General features: G+C 35.6%; 1 protein-coding gene across 1 annotated transcript; it reads left to right on the forward strand.

The window, feature by feature from the left end:
• Positions 1-2,842: 2,842 nt before the first annotated feature.
• On the forward strand, positions 2,843-3,550 carry LOC139841488 (uncharacterized). Its single transcript, XM_071831703.1, has 2 exons — positions 2,843-3,275; positions 3,339-3,550. Exons 1-2 carry the CDS (start codon positions 2,843-2,845, stop codon positions 3,548-3,550), a joined length of 645 nt encoding a protein of 214 aa, XP_071687804.1.
• Positions 3,551-22,910: the final 19,360 nt, after the last annotated feature.

The following is a 22,910-nucleotide window of genomic DNA, read 5'->3' on the forward strand; positions in this document are numbered from 1 at the left end:
CTATTATTTGGAACAACCATAGACACTCTATATGCAATAATGTTGGGGTTAGCTATACAGGGTTGAGGTTGATTCCAAAAATATATATACTTTGAGTTGTGATCTAGCCTGAGACGTGTATACACTGGGTCGTGGATTGATTCAAGATAATATATATATATATCGATTTATTTCTGTACATCTAACTGTGGACAACTAGTTGTAGGTTACTAACGAGGACAGCTGACTTAATACACTCAAATCTTTAAAACATAATAAAAATGGTTGTAATTATATTTTGATCATACTTTGATATATATGTACATATTTGTATAGGTTCGTGAATCGTACATATTTGATATCACATGTTTGGGAATTGTTGGAATGTATATAGTTTTTTATATGTTATTAAACATCATTAATACGTAATATCTCATTGTTTCAGCTTCAAAACGGAAATATTCATCATATAATTAGCATGTTGATTATGATCAACGCCCAGATATATTCAGGTTTGTGGATTCCAAATATATTGATATTGGTTGTTTCAGTGGAAATAAATATTTGTATTAATTAATTTATTTAATAGGGGCGATAAAATATGCAAGTGTACATGCACATTTAGGCCGTATCAGTAGTAGAAGAGATGACTCGGAGTACAGGATACACATTAAAATTTCTCATAAAGGTAAGGTTACCATGGGAAGGCAACCATGTATCACATCATTCAATTATATCTTACAAATTGTTTGTTATCTTTTCTCAGTTTATATAAATGATAAATTATCGTTTTGTATCGTTCTAAAAAAAGTAAATTATTGATGTAGCAAACAAGTTACCCAATGCAATTAAAATAAACAACGTGATACGGGCGAAAATACCAAACAAAGATGAAGATCCCGAGCTGAATGCAATAGTCTCGGAGTTCATGATACACGAACCATGCGGAAAGAGACATCCAAAGTGTCCATGCATTAAATGAGTTAAATGCTCGAAACGGTTCCTGATGGATTCTACAAACGAGACTCACTTTGACACCGATGAATTCACAATATACAGGTGCAATACTAATGGTAACTTTATAATGAAAAAGACCCAAGCTATACAATATGTTAGTATTTATTTTATTTATTTATTTTTCTTGTTTTTTGTAAAGCAATGTCCCGAAGAGATTATTAGATGTAATTTGTAGTAATAGATGATTTTTTTGCTCATATTTGAAAATGGATCATAGTTGTTATTTAATTATTGAACACTCCTATCTAGATGACATTACTTGCATCATCGTGGAGTAGGTTGTTGGAAAAGATTGATTTTATATCATATATCGGACTCGGTAGGTGGCTATGAAGATGGGTTATGAGAATAATCTTGCAGCAAAGACTTATGAAGGTCTTGAACAAAGATTTAATGATAATATTTTGAAACTTGGCAGAAGAACAACATGACATGTCAGACGCAACAAATGAAAGGCACCAAGAGGTTTGTAGAATGTTTATTTAACTTCTCTTGATTGTCATCTTATTATAAGTTTTTGTTGCCGAATGTGTACGCCCATATGTATAGACATATGCATAGCTCTTAATATGTATAAATATTTACATACATTTATGTGTATGCATATTATAGACACTGAGGTTCACATGGTTAAATGTGGTTTTGTCCTTTGCTTTGCTAAAATCCTTTTTTGCTAAATTTGGTCAAATTTTTTAGACACTAATATTTTATAAATACAAGTGGTCGGTCAAAAATCGACTGCAAAACTCAAATAGTTGGTTGTTATAAGGGGTATACGGGTAGAGTGGATTGATATAAAAAGGTTTTGGTGTATCAAAAAGGTACGTGAAAGTCTTCTCTCATTATTTTAGTGTCAAAATGTTATTTGATATGACTGCAAGAAAGTCCCACAAAAGTGTTAATTTGATGTGTTAATGATCAATCTATAAGTTCAGCGATTTTGATTGGATGTAGGGAAATGTCATCATTTTAGTGTTTGGTGAGTCTGCCTAGCAAAAATTTTATTTTGAAGTCTTAATGGCAAATCTTATAAGCTGTGTGATCTTGATTGGATGCAGGGTTATGACACAATTGTACACTCTGGGCTATAAGAAGATGTTGCTAGCAAAAGTGTCATAAAATCTATGTTTCTTACTCTTCAAAGTTTTCGGTACTTGGCTTTAATTTGAATAGTGAGATGTCAATCCATTGATTCATTGAATGGGTCAGGCTACTATAGTTGGTTTGATCTCAATTATAGTTACTATGTACTTGGCTTTCATATGTGTGTTATTTGTTATTTTTCATGTTATAACTTGTTTACTTTATTATTAGTAATTCAATTTTACTACGAACTGTTTTGGTTTCTTAACAACCTAACAAATAGTACTATCTAAGCTATAATTATTCTGACAATTCAATTTTTGAATCATTCTTATAAGGTATTTTCGTCACTATACTTGTAAGGTATTTTCGTAAAAATATGTATCGGAAGGATGATTATGAAGTCATAATGCTTTGTTGGCAATTTTAAAGGCTAAGATTCAAGAGATTATATTGAATGAATGGTTAGGATTTGTTTAAGACCATTTTTAACGCTGCGTTAGAGGGGTCCCGTCAGGCTCGCTGACTCCCTCTAACGCCTCTAACCCGGTGTCAGCTCTCACGCCCTCGGGACGTCAGACGAGAATCTCACGGAAAAAAGGCGTCAGTGTACGTGACGGTTTGTGATTGGATGAATTTTGTAGCCGTTGTCTAACAGATATTTTTCAATTTTTTGATTTTTCAAACCCCGTCATTTTTAACACATCAAACTCTCTATTTTCTCTTATTTTAACACTTTTATTCAAATTTTATATATATTTAAATGGCATCGTATTTACTTAATTCGGAATCCGATTTGAAAGACGAGCGTATTGTTGCACTAATTCAAGAATTAGAAGGTGAAGATGCCGAAGTCGAATCATCCGAGTGTGTTCCAAGATCCCGAATTTATATTCCTAGAGATCGAGAGAAAGCCGCAGAAAACTTATGGAAGGATTATTTTAGTGACGCGCCCGTGTTTCCGCAACATAAATTTAAAAGGCGTTTTCGTATGCGTATTCAGTTATTTCTCCGAACTTCTCGAGGTATTTCTGATTTCGATAGTCATAATATTCCCGATTATTTTTCCTATTTTAGGGAACCTTTTGATGCTATCGGTAGGCCGACTTTTACAATATTGCAAAAAATGACTTCAGCTCTACGCCAGTTGGCGTATGGAACCGCTGCCGATATGTTTGATGAATACTTAAAAATGAGTTAGCAAACCTCAATAATTTGTTAAGACAACTTTTGTAAATGTATTATTCATTTATACAAAGAACGTTACATGAGATCTCCCAATGCATACGATGTTGAACGATTATATAGTAAACATGAGGAGAAACATGATTTTAAGGGTATGCTCGGGAGTACTAAATGTATGCATTGGGAGTGGAAGAATTGTCCAGTTGCTTTAAAGGGACAATACACTCGAGGTGATCACAAGAAACCCACCATTATGCTAGAAGCAGTTGCTTCGTTTGACTTGTGAATTTGGCATGCATTTTTGGGATGACGGGTTCCAAGAATGATATAAATATTTTGAATCAATCACCGATTTTTGATAAACTAAAGAACGAAACAACTCCACCCGCACCATTTGAGGTAAATGGTAATCATTACACAAAAGGCTATTACCTCTCTGATGGTATATATCCTGACTGGGCTACCTTCGTCAAAGGTTATGCGGCACCGACAGATGACCCAAGGTTTAAGTTTACGCGGTTTCAAGCTAGTACCCGAAAGGATGTTAACAGGGCATATGGGGTTCTTCAAGGTCGATTTCATATTTTAAGGTTAGCGGCACACGCTATGTCAATGAACAAGATGCGAAGAGTTATGGATTGTTGTATCATATTACATAATATGATCTTAGAAGATCAAGGATTTGCGTTAAGTGATTGGGAGGAAAATTTCATTACCGAACTGATGGAGAATCGTCCAGAGCGTATAACGAATAGAGGACGAGATCAAGAGTTATCATCCGAGAGATTAGAGATAGGATGGTGCACGACCAACTAACCGATGATCTTTGATAATACTAAAAAGGAACATATATTTAGTCGCAATATCATCTCAATATGTAAAATTTTTAGTTGTAATTATTCTATTTTTAAGTTGTAATCGTTTAAATAAATAAATGTGAAGACGAAGCACGGAGATTAAAGAATTGAAGAAAAAGTGTCACTAAAGCTTGAAAAGTGCCACTAAAGACATAGTGCACTCAAAAGTGCCACCAAAAGTGAGTTAAAGACTTGCGCTGATTTTGGGAGTTAAGGAAAATAATTTTTTGTACAAATTACAAGTTGCAAAACATAAAGTACAAGATATTAAAGCGTACGAAAAGGCGTTCGAAAATCCGGAACCGAGACATGAACCAACTATCAACGTACGACTCAACGGAGCTAAAATTACAAGTCAACTATGCACAAGAATATAATATAATATAATATATAATTAATTATATATATATTATATATTATAAAATACAAATCCGCCCACATTTTGGATTTAATTGGTGAGCTGGAAAAACGACCTCCACGATTGCGGAGCCCAATGCTTACGAATCATAGCGATCGCGGAGCTACAGTATTCTGAATTCTCCTAAAAAAGCCAGCCTCCTGCTCGACGAATTGGGCACCCCTTTTTCTATCTTTCTTTCTCAGTTTACATTTATATTTATATTTTATAATTATAATTTTAATTTAAGTTAATAATAATAAGGTTATTGTAAGAATGTTTTACGAGTTTTAAAGTCGGAACTCTGTCCGTGGAACGCTACGCGATTAATAATCATTGTAAGCTATGTTCTTCCTTTTTAAATTAATGTCCCGTAACTAAGTTATTAGTATGCTTATATGAGCTGAAGTAATCGTGGTGTTGGACTAAATATTAAGACGAAGTTATTGGATTTTATACCATAATTAGGGTTTGGAAAAAAGACCGACACTTGTGGACATTGGACTATGGACTATTAATAGATGGGGGGTATTGTCTAATCGAATGACAACTCATTAGAATCTGTCAAACCTATCTTTAAATTAGTTAATCTAATAATTATTAAATGATTATGAATGTCCTATTTAGTGACATTTATACGACATCCTTTACGATAATTTAATTAATTATTCGGGTTGGGTAATTGATTATTCAAACTGATCAAGTGGGTAATTAATATTCATATCTCATTAAAACAGGGGTGAATTACATATAAGGGTAATTGGTGTAGTTGTTAACAAAGTATTAAAATCTTGGATTACACGCAGTCGATAACCTGGTGTAATTATTAACAAAGTATTAAAACCTTGTTACAGTTTAAATCCCTAATTAGTTGGAATATTTGACTTCGGAAATAAGGTTAATTTGACGAGCATTTTATAATTATGACCGATGGACTATTATGGACAAAAACTAGATAGGTTTCAAATAAATCCAGGACAAAGGACAATTAACCCAGAGTAATAAATTAAAATCAAAACGTCAAACATCATGATTATGGAAGTTTAAATAATCATAATTCTTTTATTGTATTTCTCATCGTACTTTTATTTACTGTCATTTTATTTATTGTCATTTTAATTTTGTCATTTATTTTACGCACTTTAATTATTGTCATTTATCTTTACGCTTAAAATATAAAATTAACAAACCGGTCATTAAACGGTAAACCCCCCGTTTATAATAATAATATTACTATATATAATTATATATTTTTTGTATAAATATAGTTTTATAAAATATAGTACGTAATCAATCTTGTTGAGCATATTTGGAACCTTCTACCCACATTTTGCACTGCGAACTAGTTTATATTGTACGAGTAATTTAATTTATGTAATGGTTAGATTTTAAGTATTGTTGAACTATATTAATTTATGTAATGGTTGAATTTTATGAAATATTATTTTTGTGATGTTTTTTATATTTTATATGCATTTTGTTTATAAAATATATTTTGAATGCATATTTAATATCAAATAAAAAAGAAAAAACAAAACTGATTGGACCCACATTTGGATGACTATTACTGACATCTGCCATGTCACAGGCAGATTGTACTTTTTAGCCAAAAAGTGTACAATCCGCCTGTGATGCCACAGGCAGGGTTATTCATGGTCTAATTTCAAATGGATGACTATTATTGTTTTCTTTTAATATATATATAGAGAGAAAAGAGAGATAGAGAGATAGAGAGAAATATCATCACTAGTCCTAGTAAATATGGTACGTTTCTAATTTATGATTGATCGTATATACATTTGGGTAGAAAACTAAATCGACTTTTGACCAATCAATTTCATTGTAAATAATCAGTAAGATGCTTTGTTGGTCCCGAAATAACAACGGAAGTATTGTAGAGGGGGAGGAGTGGGGTGAATACAACTTTTTTTACTAATTAAAATGTTTTACACGGTTAAGCAAGGAATTAAGCAAATAATATACATCGGAGATATAATGATTCCCCACCACTCGACCCAAAGCCTTATAAGTAGCTGATGTTACATAATTCACATGATTCGATTATAATTGAGGTTTAATTCTAGAGTGAGAAAGTGAGATGGAGAAGATAAACCTAGAGAGAAAAAGTAAATGTGCTAAAATGAACTCTAATTCCACACCTCTCTTGAACAAATGACTTAGAGCATCAACCCTAGACAATGAGGGTGGGTGGGTATTTATAGACACAATACCCACACCCTTTACAATTAAGTCCTAGCATACAAATCGATACATTTTACGACTTTTTTATGAGTCCTAACAATCTCCCCCCTATGTATTGATTTGTGCTCGTCTGTTTCTCGATAACTGGCTTGGTTGAATAAACTCATTCTTTGATAATAATCTCCCATTTTTGATCTTTAACTTGAAAACGATGAACTCTTTGAGTTGTTTTTGTTCGTCTTCATAATGACTTTTGAATGCTTTGAGAAGATTATTGATGAACGAGTTGTTGACTTCAATAGCTTTGAAATTCTGCGAGAAATCTTTAATTTTGAAACACACGATGACTATCTTCAGATTTTGTCGAGAAAACTTCAAACTTGTCTTGACATTATATGAGTAGTTTTCTGAATGATAATCTTCTGATTTTGTTACTCTTGAAGTTTCAACCATTGATTCTTGGATATGTTGTTTAAAATCTACTTTTGAAGTTGCGTTGCGGAAGCTCTTTGTGATGAGTTGTTGCAGAATTCGTCACATATGAATCAAAACCAGTACCGACACAATAATCATTTTGATTTTGTGGCCCACTGATGCTTGCGGGTCTTTGATTTGAAATCTTGGATTCCTTGAATTTGTTGTTGAAATGAAACTTGATATCAACATATAAACGTGTTCTCCCCCTCATGATGAATTGTGGATCACACTTCATCATGCCACACTTGTTGATATAAGAAAGTGCATATTACAAGAAATCACAAAATTACATAGTTTGAAGATCCAAATCTTCATCAGATTAACTAACTCCGTGACCATTTCCTCCAGATGTATTATTGACTAACCCCTTGACCATCTCCTCCAGATGTGTTAGGTGTACCAACAGCTTCCTTAACTTTTGATATACCAATATTCACCCCTGACAAATAATTCGAATAAGTACCCTCTACAGCTTTCTTCACTCCCTCATGACTCAGAATTGTCATGATCATCTCGTTGAGGACGTAACACTGAGCTACTTCATTCGCTAACTTTGTGAAGCACAGAAAGAACATTCACAATGTCTTTGAAGGAGAGATGTGGTACACTGGAGGAGGATAACAGTGAAAAACCTATCGATGTCGGTGAAATTGTTTGAGTCGTCGTGAGGATAGGTTTTGGGATATTTATGAGTGGCGAAGTAATGAAGATGATAGGCGGTGAGGTCAAAAAGATTTAATCCCCGGGTAAATAAGGACCTTCATGAAAAGTTTTTGATTTTTGAAAAATCAAGCTAGTTATGAAACTAGAAAAGTTTGAAAATGGCATGCCAGTGGTATCACTGGGCAAGTTTTCTGAAATCAAAACTTTTACCGGATTTGGGTACCTCACCGGTATTGGTTGGTCTGGGAGTTACCTGTGACGATCGCTCCAAATCCGTATTGACGAACACGTCATTCATCGATTTTATTACGAGGTATTTGACCTCTATATGATACATTTTGTAAACATTGCATTCTTTTCAAAAGGTACACAATAAATGAATATCAATTTCTAAGGTTTTCAACGTTTGATGATTTCTACATATAGACAATCACCATAAATAATAGTTTACCATAATACATCCGTTGACAATGCAGTCAAAATAAGATACACGGTGATGAGTTTGTGAATGCAACGTTTCCTTGAAAAATATGCCATGTAAGACTCCATGCACATAGCTTGTCTAACATATAAGCAAACAGCGGAAGACTTCTAGGGAACCTGAGAATAAACATGCTAACAACTGTCAACACAAAGGTTGGTGAGTTCATAGTTTTGATGTTTCGCATATTCTGTATATAAAAGTGGATCACAAGATTTTAGTTGTTTCATCCAGAAACGTTTATCAAAATATTCTACGAAATTGAGCACCCTGGTAACTAAACTTAACGTATATATAATTTATATCCTTTGTATAATCATCTTAATAATACACGCAAACCAACGTGTGCGCTTCTCAAATAGCATACGTCTGTTAAAAGGCTAGTGCTCTAGCTCGGACGGGGATATCAAGCCCTATGGATCCATATACTACTACTCGCGCCCACCAGTTCTTATAACCGGCAGTTAGTAGTTACCAAAGCTAAGGGATTTTTGGTTCAAACTCGGTGTAGAATTTAGTATGTACTTGTATCCATTGTTTTTAAAATAAAGTGCATGTATTCTCAGCCCAAAAATATATATTGCAAAATCATTTAAAAAGGGAGCAAATGAAACTCACCTTAGCAGCATATAAAGTCGTTCACCAAAATGTGACTGAAACTCGGATTACCAAATAATCTTAGATCTCAACCTAGAGAACATATGTTGGTCAATAAATGTCTATCAAGCTAGGTCAGGTCATAGTGTATCACAATCCTAATGCTCGAGATCAACATACAAAAGTTTATCAAAAGTCATTTCAAAAAGTCATTCTGACTTTATACTATAGTTGAATGATCATGGCAATCGAAACATTTTAACATTTCACATAGTTTCCCAATTCTTGTAAAATTAGTCTATAGTTTTTATAAGGCTTTAAAACATGATAAACAGTCAATTTTGACAATTGTTCAACAAAACGAGACGTGCCTTAAATAAGGATTCATTTACTAGGCTGGTAATATTTAAAAATCCATTTTATCAATCTCGTAAACAAGTTGTTTAAATCTTAATTGCAGATTCAAAAGCAATTTCAATTAACGTCAATCATAATTCAGTTGATCATATCTTTTAATCCGTTCATCGAAACTATTCGATATCTAAATGAAAAGTTATTGATTTTTCGCCAGCTTTCCAAAAACATGCATATCATATATGTAATGACCCGCACTTTTTCGATCATTCTATACTTATAAGATTAATATTTACATAAATTAAACCTTACCAACATGACAAGCAATCCAAATTGTTGAGACTTATGTCTTCGAAAAGAGTTTTACACAACGTTTGACCGTCTAGTTTGACCGATGATATCACGAACTATACAATATATGATAATTATACGTTTGTGTATATATATGTATATATACATATTTAACATGATCTAAGAATGTTTTAATACCTCATTTTGTATTAATAACAATAAGTTACAAGTATATTTTGAAACTACTAACTTAAGTTTTTAAAACGATAACCATACGTAACGTTATTTGACATAAATACTTATGACCTATAATGTTTATACATATATCGTATAAGTAATGTATTTAAATACTTTTTAAGGACTTAAATACATAAAACAATATAAGTGTATTCACAAAAGATAGCTATATTTGAATTCTCATTCCATTTTTCACAAAATTTCTATACGTATATCTAGAGTACATGTACTCGTATCATACCTAACCTATATACGTATTTACTATTGGTATATACACATCAAATCACCTCCAACCAGCCCTTGTTCAATGCCTTATGTATAAGGTAACTACTTTTGTTATCTAGTATGACAATTTCACATGATTAAAAGATTTTTTCACAAAATTACAAACTTATACACCTTTTACACCACCATTTATACTCCATTCCATTTTTATTTTACTACACATTTCCTTTAACTAAAACACACTCTTAAGAAACTCCATAACCATTCAGCTAGTATCCATGAAGATCTAGCCATAAAAACATCACTTAAACACCATAAGAAAAACCTTACAAAAACACTTCAAGAATCCTTTCAAGAACACAAGTTTACTTCCAATCTTTCATCCAACTCCACCACTCTTTTGGTTCTAGGTCTTTACTCCTCTTTTACAGCAATCTTGTCCAAGTAACTTGAGGTAGTAACTTTGTTCATAACCTTATTCGATTCATATATATATATATAGCTATCTTATTATATGGTATAAAATTTTAACAACAAGAACATAGTTTGAATGTTTTCAAACTTGTTTGCAAACTAAATAGATCCTTCTAACTTAACTTTTAAAATACTTCAATACCTGTAATATATTATAAATATATGTTAATTTAACAAGGTATAACTTGGTTTTTCAAAGAACACCTTAAAAAACTGAATTTACGACGTCGGAGTGCAACCGGGGGCTGTTTTGGGTTGGATAATTAAAAACCATCTTAAACTTTGAATTGGAGGTTTATTTTCTGGAAAAATGATTTTTACTATGAATATGATAACACATAAAAATTTCATGATTTAACTCAAAGTATAAGTATTTTTAGAAAAATAATCATTTAAGGTTGTTTACATGATGGAAAATGATTAACTTCATAAGTTTCACTAAAGTTTGACCTATGACCTGTGATTTCGAATACAAATTAAGGTATTTACAGTTCATAGTCTTAAAGAGGGACTCGATCCAAGGAAGTGGCAAGTTGAATCAACGAAAACGGAGTTGTAACGAAGAAACTATGACCAAAACGAGATCGGATATCTAAGACTAGTTTAGCTACGAAAATAATTGGAGAAAATTAAATAAATCACATCTTTTTAAAATAACATAATATTTTATATATATGTACTCATAATTTAATTTTATATGGTTCAGGATCACCCGTAAACAATACGAGAAGATTAATCATAAGATCCCATGATTGTACGCAACACGTCATTTGACAACACCGGTACTTTATGTACGCAACACGTCATTTGACAACACCGGTACCGTGGGTCAAGATTAATCTCGACCAATACATATACGATGGGGGTTTTATTTATTTCATTGGGGGTTTATTAAACACCTAAAAATGAACCATTAAAATTGAATTACTAACATCGGACTGCTAACTACGGACTAAGAAATTATTAAAGGTATTAAAAGTATAATAAGTATATATATGTGACGATTGTTTTAAAAAGAAAAGGTATTGATATATTATATATGGATAGGTTCGTGATATCAATCGGAGACCAAGTCAAAATTACATATCTTCAAGACGAAAGTGAGTATATAGTCCCACTTTTAAACTCTAAGTATTTCGGGATGAGAATACATGTATTTTATGTTTTACGTTATGGACACAAGTAACTGAAAAATATATTCTACGTTGAGTTGTACCACTGGCATACTTCCCTGTAGCTTGGTAACTAATATTTACAGCGGTATTGTAAACGCGAATCCTGTTGATAGATCTATCGGGCCTGACAACCCCAACCGGACTGGACGACCAGTATTCAATTGTTGCACAGTACTTCGTTTCGTGACTACACTTGGTACGGTGTAGTAAGATTTCATAATAAAGGGAATATGCGACGTGATTAAATGTTAAGTATGGTTACCAAGTGCTCAACCACTTAGAATATTTTTATTAAAATGTTTATATGTGAAATCTTGTGGTCTATATATATATATTGCTGCCGGCATTAAACCTATATCTCACCAACTTTATGTTGACGTTTTAAACATGTCTATTCTCAGGTGATAACTAAAAGCTTCCGCTGCAACATGTTGAATTTAAACAAGATCTTGAGTATGCATATTTGTGTAAAAATAAAACTGCATATCGGAGGATTTGTAATGTAAAATATGCTAGAAATCGTATTGTTATCATCACATGTAAAGTTTGTAAGTCTAAGATTATCGCTAAACGATAGTCATCTTTTTATTGTCTAAAGCTTGTATTAAAATAAGAGTTATGGTTTGTAATGTAAAATAAATGCAGTTGTTCTTTTAAAAATGTCGCATATAGAGGTCAATACCTCGCAATGAAATCATACGTTATCTAACTCGTTCTTATGGTTAAGGACGGGTTATGACATGTGGTATCAGAGCGGTGGTCTTAGCGAACCAGGTTTGCATTAGGTTGTCTAACTGATAAGTCGTTAGGATACATTAGTAAGTCTGGACTTTGACCGGGTCTGATTTAAAAACCATTGCTTATCATTGTTGGTTAAAATTTATATGTAAATATTATGTAGTACTAATGGGTTAGTTGTTGTGTGATAGATGTCGGGCTCAAAACTTGTTATCACATTCAGCGACTCCGAACCAGAATCTTCAGATGGTGTTCCAGTCATTAACCTATCCGATGAAGAAAATAATATCTTTGGGGAAGACTCACAAATTCCGGATGAACCGACTATAGAGAACCCGGAAAGTGAACCCGAGGAGGAAAGTGAACCCGAGGAGGAAAGTGAACCCGAGGAGGAAAGTGAACCCGAGGAAGAAATACAGGAAATTACAAAAGACAAGTTCGAACTAGGAAAGAAACGAAAGGCTAATGAATTAGAAAATTCAAATCCTGAGTTTAGTAAGGATGATGTGGCACCAACTCCACTAGACACTACCACCCCTATTCCCGCTATTCCTATTCGTTCTATCCCGGCATCCAGTTCTTCAGTCCCACAGCCAAAATATAGGCAGACAGCTAGGATGAGCGTTAGGCGATTCATTGAACCTAAACGTCTTAGAAAATAGACCAAACGATGCGCTGCCGTATTAAACCATGGGATCATATAATGTTTTGTATAATATTATTAGTGTGGTTTGCTTAATGTTCGATGTAAGATAAGCATATGTAAAATAGTGAAGTGTGAAATGCAATAATTTTCCATGGTTAAGTATTATTTGGGGGGTAGTAAATGATTTTCGTACTAAGCTATTAAGTATGAACTTTAACGGGTAGGTACTACCCTAGATATAATTATAAAATGCTAATAAGAAGAAAAGGCTTTTATAATAATAACTGGTTCATATTATTAATAAGCTACGATGTACTGTAAATACATACTACATCTATAATATTCCATGTGAATAATTATTTTTTTTCATTCTTATTGAAGATTATGGCGCGATTGAACCGAATGACGGAACAAGAAATCCAGGAACTCATCAATCAACGAGTGAACGACAGAATGTTATGGGTCGAGGCTGCAAGAGGTGCTGCAGTTAACCCAAATCCTCGTGTGGGGTGCACTTACAAAACTTTTCAAGCTTGCAAGCCCTCATCATTCAGTGGAACGGAAGGACCGATCGGTTTAACCCGGTGGATAGAAAAGATGGAGACTGATATTGCTCAATTACATCATATATATCTATCGCAATATCGCTTAAAACGCTCTATAATCGAAATTAATGAAGGTGATCTACAAGTGATATGTCAAGATGCGCGAATTTGTATCGGAAGAGTAATTTACAACGAGTTTTGATAATTTATGACATTGGTTGATCCCGATACGAGTTAAGGTCAAGATAGCGCTCTAAAATGATAAAACAAGGCTTCCGATATGTTAGACTTCGTCCAAATGAACTAATATTGAAAAGAAAACGAAACAGTGCCTAAAAGCCAAGTAGAACGCCGTCTTGCCTTGGAGGACGCCGTCCTGTTCTTTATTTCGAGACGCCGTTTACCATTGCAGGACGCCTTCCTGGCTTTTAATGTGGGACGCCGTCTAGGTGGTCTGGGACGCCGTCTTGCCCTTTATTTTGGGACGCCGTCCTCCCTTTTAGGACGACGTCCCGAAGTAGGTGTACCCGACTTTTCTGCTTTTTACCTAATTTCTCCACTTTAAAGGCTCATTTTTGGGACTGTTTCAAAGGAGTTACGAACCAGAGAGTTTTAGAGACGATTTTCAGGAGCATATTGGAGAATTCCAACCTCTTTGAAGAGGCTCAACATCAAGGCATCATCCATCAACATCTTCTTCATCCAAGAACTCTTGTTCTTGTAGGTTATTCACTTGTTCTCAGAAATGATTTTAGTTTATAATTTGAATGTATTGTTGTCTGTTACCATGATTGTTGGCTAGTTTCTATAATGTTTGTCTAGATTAATAACCAAGGTATTGGATGTAAACTTATTGATTGAATGTATTATGCGTGATAGATTGAAGCTTGAATTAAGAACCATGCTTATTGTTGTTAAAACCATTTGTATCTAGTTAATTGATATGTTGTTGATAAAGAGAACTCTTGTTGATGTATCATATTGATTTACAATCAACTTGTCTTAGATTGATTGTTTGCTAAACCGGACCAAGGGGGTAAACTAGATTAAAACGGTTAAACAAAATAGGAATGAATTGTGTAGAGCGAACGCAAAGGCAATTGTTATTCAAGTCTTTAATCTTGTTGATCAACTAGTCACAAACGAAAAGGTCTAAGTTATAGGGAACCCTCGCTTAGTAATTCTAGTTTGAGTACTTGCTAAAGAGAACTCTTGGTGAGTCGATTTAGGTGATTAGCATACTTATAGTTATTTGATTACAAATACAAGAACCATAGTAAAAAGGGAACCCTTGAGCTTGTTATTGTATTTGCGTGTTTATCCGAGAGAACTCTTAGTTAACCTATTAGATAACTACACGCCTAAGTATTCAATCAGGGCTTAATATCTAAACTTACATCCAATACCGAGGGTAAAATATCTAGATGAACATTTCATCTCTTTGATTTAATTCAAAACTATCTTACTTGCTTTATTTGTATTTATTTGCATCTTATAAACCAAAAGACTAAAAATATTGTTTTTACATTTAACCTTCTTTGATTTGGCTAAATCGTTAAAACAGCCACAAAACATAAACTTGTACTTTTACTTTAATTCACTTAGTTAATCATAATATAGTTTCTAATTCTAGTTTGACTGATATAACTGTCCTTGGAACGATACACGGAACTAAACCAGTTTCTATACTACTACACGATCGGGTACACTGCCCGTTAGTGTGTAGCAATCTCTAAAACCGGTATTTTCCATACGATAATTCATATACCACTTTTCGCACATCAAGTTTTTGGCGCCGCTGCCGGGGACAGTTTTGTGTCAAAATAGGATTATTAACTAATTTGTGATTAAGTAGTTTCTTAATTATTTTAAATTATTAATAGTCTTTGATTTTTAATTTTGTAGAATCGGTATGTGTGATAGTTTTTGTTAGTTGTGTGATTGGCAGATTATAGGTTGCATATGCCACATACCCGAAGTTCAGAATCTCCATTATTTACACCATTGACAGAACCGGATAGAAAGCTTGGTAGAATTCCAAAAGAAGTGCTTGATATTTTTGAATCTTCATCAAAACAGGAAACTTTTGATTCAGAATCAAGTACCACCAAGCCTAGATATTCAGACTTTGGTAAACCAGTTCAACCACCAAATTTTGAAATGGAAGGAGAAAGACCGTTGGTACCAAGACAATCAATGGCAGAAAGGATGAAAGCGACTAGAACCGGACAAGGTAGTGCTATTACTCCACTCACGGGTGAGGTAAATTTTGAAATTAAAGGACCTATTCTTCAAATGATTAATAATAGGTGTCAATTTAGTGGCGGTCCTAATGAAGACGCAAACGAACATATTCGTCTCTTTGAAGAGATATGTCTTCTATTCAAACTTAAACCAGAAACTGACCAGGCCATATTTTTAAGACTTTTCCCGTGGACACTCCACGGGGAAGCGAGAAGTTGGTTAGATTCATTAGCCGAGGCAACGATAAGAACGTGGGATAGTATGATGGAAAAATTTCTTAAGAAATATTTTCCAGCATCTAAATCCGCGAGACTCCAACAGGAGATTACCCAGTTCTGTCAAAAGCCTATGGAAACCTTGTACGAAGCATGGAATAGATTTTCCAAAATGCTTAGAGGGTGTCCAAACCATGGTTTGGATACCTTTCAACAGGTTCAAATCTTCTAAAAGGGTTGCGAAGTTGCAACCCGAATTTCCATTGATCAAGCGGCCGGAGGTTCAATTATGGACAAAACCGAGCAAGAGGCTTATGAGATAATCGAAAAACTAGCCGATTATTCTCATGAGTGGCATCAAGAACGCCCAATTACTCGAAATGCTCAAGTCCAAAGCGCCGGTGCTTATGATGACTTCAGCTCCCTAGGTGTAAAAATAGACGGTGTTGTCCGAAACATGGACAAAATCACAAAAGAAATCCATAGTATGAAAGTAGGTTGTGAATACTGTGGTGGTCTACACTTAGGTAAAGATTGTGATGCCGGGTTAACCATGGCTCAAAAAGAAGAAGTGGCTTTCATAAGCCAAAGAAATAATAACCAGTTTCAGGGAAGAGCCCAATTTAACCGCAACTTTAACAACCCCTACAACCCTCAAGGTCAAACTTCCAATTTTCAACAAGGGTCAGGTAGTGGGTTCCAACAACAAACTCCGGGTTTTTACCAAAAACCCCAACAGGAAGAGAAAAAGTCAAATTTAGAGAGTATGTTGGAAAAGTTAATTACATCACAAACTCAGCTTGTCACAAATATAAACCAAACCAACGAGAAAAATGAACATCAATTTAGAAACCAACAAGCATCAATTCAAAATTTAGAAAAACAAATGAGTGGTTTAGCCAATTTACTGAGCGAGAGGAAACCAGGTAGTTTACCGGGCGATACCAGTAAAAACCCACGAAATGAGCACGCAAATGTTATCACCACACGGAGTGGTCTAGCATACGATGCTCCAAAAATGCCCGAAAATTCTGATTTCAGAGTTCCATTGAACCAAAACGATGAACCGGTTAAGGAGCCGGAAAAAGTGGTTGAAAAGGAAGAACGGGAAAAACCCGTAGTGAAACCATATCAACCACCGCTCCCATTCCCAAGAAAACAACAACAAGAAAGGCTGGAAGCCGAAAGGCTAAAATTTCTAGATATGTTTAAACAGATAAACATAAACATGCCTTTTATTGATGTTATCTCAGGTATGCCAAAGTATGCTAAGTTTCTAAAAGACTTACTTACTAACCGAAAGAAGATGGAAATCATCAGTAACTTTAAATGCTAGATGTTCCGCGCTGGTGTCTAACACACTTCCTGAAAAGCTTCAAGATCCGGGTAGTTTTACTATTCCATGTCTAATGGGTGACCTTGATTGCATGAGGGCATTAGCCGATTTGGGGGCTAGTATCAATTTAATGCCCTATTCAATTTACCTTAAATTAGCCCCTGGGGAACTCAAAACCACACGAATGGCTATTTAACTAGCTGATCGCTCTATAAAATTCCCTCGAGGAATAATAGAGAATTTGTTAGTTAAGACCGGGAATCTGATCTTTCCGGCTGACTTTGTGGTTTTAGACATGGAAGTTGATGAAAGAATACCAATTATTTTGGGTAGGCCATTTTTGAATACTGCTCGATGTGTCATTGATGTTTATGACCAGCAGTTGACCCTTAGAATTGGTGAAGCTAGTGCGACTTTTACAATTGACAAGTCATTGAAATATCCTGAATCTACAGATGATACTTGTTATTTTATGCAAAGTATAGATTCGCATTATGAGTTCTTGCAAGAATCTCCCGAATCGGATGAAACAGGTGTATACGATTTGGCAAATGGAGATGATGAATTCACTGAAGAAGAAATGGATGTGATGGCCACATTTTTGATGGAAAATGAGTGTGAACCTACTGAAGAGGAAATAGAAAAACTGAGCAAGGATAGCGAGTACCGGAGTCGATCCTCAATTGAGGAACCTCCCATTTTGGAGCTTAAGCCGCTCCCTGATCATCTTGAGTACGCTTTCCTTCAGGAAGATTCAAAGCTTCCGGTAATTATTTCCTCACTTCTCTCTGAACATGAGAAAGAACGTCTTGTTTCCTTGTTACAGGCCCACAAACCGGCCATTGCATGGAAAATTAATGATATAAAAGGAATTAGTCCTTCTTATTGCACACACAAGATCTTAATGGAAGAAAATTCCAAACCAGTGGTGCAACGTCAAAGGAGACTAAATCCTCATATACAAGACGTTGTCAAGAAGGAAATCATTAAATTGCTAGATGCAGGTCTAATCTACCCAATCTCAGACAGTCCGTGGATAAGCCCGATTCATTGTGTTCCAAAAAAGGGTGGTATAACTGTTACCACAAATGATAAGGACGAGCTTATCACGACACGAACTGTTACGGGGTGGCGGGTTTGTATAGATTATCGAAAGTTAAACGAAGCCACAAGAAAAGACCATTTTCCTCTACCATTTATTGATCAAATGTTAGAGAGACTTGCAGGAAATAGCTTTTATTGTTTCCTAGATGGTTTTTCGGGGTACTTTCAAATTCCCATCTCCCCCGAAGATCAAGAAAAGACTACCTTCACGTGTCCCTATGGCACCTTCTCATATCGCCGAATGCCCTTTGGTCTATTTAATGCTCCTGCGACATTCCAAAGGTGTATGATGGCCATTTTCCACGATATGATTGAGGATTGCATGGAAGTGTTCATGGACGATTTTTCAGTCTTCGGTGACACTTTTGATTCATGCCTTCTAAATTTGGAGAAAATGCTAATCAGGTGTGAGAAGTCGAACTTAGTGCTAAATTGGGAGAAATGCCACTTTATGGTTAAAGAAGGCATTGTCTTAGGGCACAAAATCTCAAGTGTTGGTATTCAGGTGGATCCAGCAAAGGTTGACGTCATCGCCAACCTTCCACCTCCTTCAAACGTAAAGGGTGTGAGAAGTTTTCTTGGGCATGCCGGGTTTTACCGGCGATTTGTTAAGGATTTTTCAAAAATTGCAACGCCATTAAACAAAACTTCTTGAAAAAGATGCACCCTTTGTTTTCACAAGTGAATGCACTAAGGCATTCAAAATTTTAAAAGAAAAACTTGTCAACGCACCAATAATCATAGCTCCAAATTGGTCATTACCATTCGAGCTAATGTGCGATGCATCGGATTTTGCGGTTGGTTCAGTTTTGGGCCAACGGGTTGAGAAACATTTTCAACCCATTTATTATGCGAGCAAGACTTTACAAGGAGCCCAATTAAATTACACAACAACAGAAAAAGAGCTCCTTGCGATCGTCTTTTCCTTTGACAAATTCCGATCTTATCTTGTCCTATCAAAGACTGTTGTCTTCACTGATCATTCGGCATTAAAATATCTTTTCTCTAAGCCGGATGCAAAACCTCGATTGTTAAGGTGGGTCTTGCTTTTGCAAGAATTTGATATCGAGATTAAGGACAAGAAAGGTGCAGAAAATCTTGCAGCGGACCATCTTTCTAGACTCGAAAATCCCAATCTTGAAGTACTCCATGAATCGAGTATTAAAGATGATTTTCCCGAAGAATTCCTAATGAGAGTAGAGAAGGTGGAGGATCCGTGGTATGTTGATTTCGCCAATTACATTGTTGGAGGGTACCTAGAAACTGGTTGGTCACATCAGAAAAGAAAGAAATTCTTTAGTGACCTAAAGTACTATTTTTGGGAAGACCCTTATTTATTCAGGCGATGTGCGGATGGAATTATTCGCAGGTGTGTTGCGGGGAAAGAATGCACCGAAATTCTGCTTGACTGTCACCGTGGTCCAACAGGTGGGCACTTTGGTCCCCAAATCACGGGGAAGAAAGTTTACGAGGCCGGTTTCTATTGGCCTACAATATTCAAAGATGCCTACGCTGTTTGCAAGGCTTGTGACGCGTGCCAACGGGCCGGTCAAATAACTAAACGGGATGAAATGCCTCAACAAAGCATCCAAGTATGCGAGGTGTTCGATGTTTGGGGAATTGACTTTATGGGCCCCTTTCCAAAATCTCACTCTTACCTCTACATACTTGTCGCCATAGATTATGTGTCTAAATGGGCGGAGGCAAAGCCTCTACCAACAAATGATGGCCGAGTAGTGGTAAATTTTTTGATGGAGCTTTTCTCTAGATTTGGCACGCCTAAAGCTCTTATAAGTGACCGGGGCACCCACTTTTGCAATAAGCAAATGGAAAAGGTGTTGAAAAGATATGGAGTAATTCATAAAATTTCGACATCCTATCATCCCCAGACGAGTGGGCAAGTAGAAAACACCAACCGGTCATTAAAACGCATACTAGAAAAGACCGTTGGTGCTAATCCAAAAGAGTGGTCAAACAAGTTATATGATGCATTGTGGGCATTTCGCACGGCCTACAAAACACCAATAGGAACTACTCCTTTCCGTATGGTGTACGGAAAAGCATGCCATCTCCCGTTGGAGATTGAACATAAAGCACACTGGGCGTTAAGGGCATGCAATTTGGATTACCAAGAAGCGGGTCGGTTACGTTTGACCCAAATAAACGAATTAGACGAGTTGAGGCTTGAAGCCTATGACAACTCTCTAATTTACAAGGAAAAAACTAAACAATGGCACGACAAGAGATTGAAACATCCAAAAGAATTCATGGAAGGAGATCGTGTCCTTGTTTATAACTCTCGTTTCAAGTTATCGCCAGGAAAGCTAAAGTCCCGATGGACGGGACCATTTGTGGTTAGAAGAGTGTACCCTTATGGTACAATTGAAATAGTGAACTGGAAAGGCGATACTTTTAAAGTGAATGGCCACCGGGTCAAACACTACGTTGATGGTCCCCTGGAAATTGAGGATGAGGTTAGCCTCAACTTCAAGAAAAACGCCTAAATCAAAACGGGGACGAGTTTGGTGAACGACTCGTAAAAAATGGTTCACATTTGTAATTAGGTTTGTATTGTGTGTGCTATAAATTTTTGTTTGGTACAAAATGATTACCGTATGACCCCGAAACGCGAAAAACTCAAAATAACAGGTCAGTGGGTTTTAGTGTTACGGGACGCCGTCCCACAAGGGAAGACGCCGTCCCAATTTAAACTCCTAGACGCCGTCTTGTTTGGCTAGACGCCGTCCCACTCTGAATATCGAGACGCCGTCCTGTATTTTGGGACGACGTCCCGACTCCCTGTTTCAGAAAATTAAACGCGTTTTATACCCTTACCCACTTATTTCCTATCCACAAAACACATTCTATCTATATTTTCTCTCCCAAAAACCGAACCACTCTCAAGAACCCTAAATTTCTACATCAAATTCGCGATTTTCTCTTCAATTTCAAGCTTCTAATCATGAACTTTTGGGTATGGATTCTACATTTCTTCACTTTTCTTTATCAATTACTTGAATTATATGTTTATATCTATAAATTGGTTAAAGATTAGTGTGGGGTGTTTGATTTGCATGATTATTGTTAAGATTAACATACCTTAGATGTTTAAATTGCCCTAATGTGTTTATTTTGCAAAGATTACATGTTCTTTAGGGTTTGTTCATGATGCTAGGGTTTGTAAAATTTAAATCCGAATTTTGAGTGCTTAATTTATGATGTTGGGTTTATGTTTGATGTTTATGATTCTTGTGAAGTATTTGATTGTGTTGGTGATGTTGATGTCAACTTGGCCGGGTCGTTTTTGAAAGTTAGTGAATTTCTAAGCATATTGTGAATTGTAATGAATTTATGAAATGTGTATGCTTGTTTTTCATTTGTTAGGTCATGTTGAATCAAATAAGGGAATGGAATGCCATAATGTATGATGTTATAAGGTCATTTGAGCTAAAAGTTGTGAAAATTGTATTATGATTTGTGATGAATATGATTAGAATGCAAAGTTAAATGTTATGACCTATGACACAACATACTTGAATCCTTTAAGTCCTAAGTTAATGCTACTTGGTATTTTATTTGGGGGCCATTGGAGGAGGCGGGCATGCGCCGACATGTTACTAATTTACTCGCCATTCCTTACGGTAGAGTAGTAGCCCACGCCTGGGAACATGTTTTTAGCATCAATGAACCAATCTACCCGGTGCTTCTTAAAGAATTCTACTCTACTATGCGGTTTAGCAATGTAAGTGATTATTTGTCAACTGAGTTTCTACGGTTTCGTCTAGGAGGCCAAGACAGGGGTTTGAGCAGTTTTCAGCTTTGTCGAATTCTGGGTATTTTTGAGGAACTCACCGACACACAGTTAGGTGAATACTTGAGGGCTTCTGATTATGTTGGCCGACATCAGTTTGATGACACTTCTTATTGGCGCAGAATTTGTAAGCCAAATAATGCGCCTGCACATTTTCGATCAAGCAAACACCGGTACAACGAAATCGCAGCCCGGGATGATAGGCTGCTTCATCGACTCATCGCATGCACGTTTAATGCGAGAATTGAGGGTAATGAGAAGGTGAAAACATTAGATTTGTGGATTATGGATCAAATCAAGCGGGGTGCCTATACCGACATTCCTGGGTTGATCGGTAACTATTTTCTTTCCATTGCTACAGAGACACGGCTACAGAAGCCACTTCTGGGGGGGCACTACATAACCCGATTTGCCCGACACTTTAACATTGATTTCGACAGATTACAGGAATTTACGAGTGTGATGAAACCATTGAAAAAGGTTTTTTATATTAATGCCGAAATCATTATGAAAGACAGAAATGGGCATTTGGTACCCTTTGTGGCAGCAGGTGCAGGTGGCGCGAGTAGCAGTGGTG

This window comes from Rutidosis leptorrhynchoides, chromosome 4 (assembly GCF_046630445.1).
Source record: "Rutidosis leptorrhynchoides isolate AG116_Rl617_1_P2 chromosome 4, CSIRO_AGI_Rlap_v1, whole genome shotgun sequence".
Taxonomy (NCBI): Eukaryota; Viridiplantae; Streptophyta; class Magnoliopsida; order Asterales; family Asteraceae; genus Rutidosis; species Rutidosis leptorrhynchoides.

What these genes read in the sequence shown, in the direction of transcription:
- LOC139841488 (XM_071831703.1), top strand. Translation starts at nt 2,843, where the DNA reads ATGGCATCGTATTTACTTAATTCGGAATCCGATTTGAAAGACGAGCGT. An exon ending in TGATGAATACTTAAAAATGA is followed by an intron (nt 3,276 to 3,338) that starts GTTAGCAAACCT and finishes ATTTATACAAAG; the next exon opens with AACGTTACATGAGATCTCCC.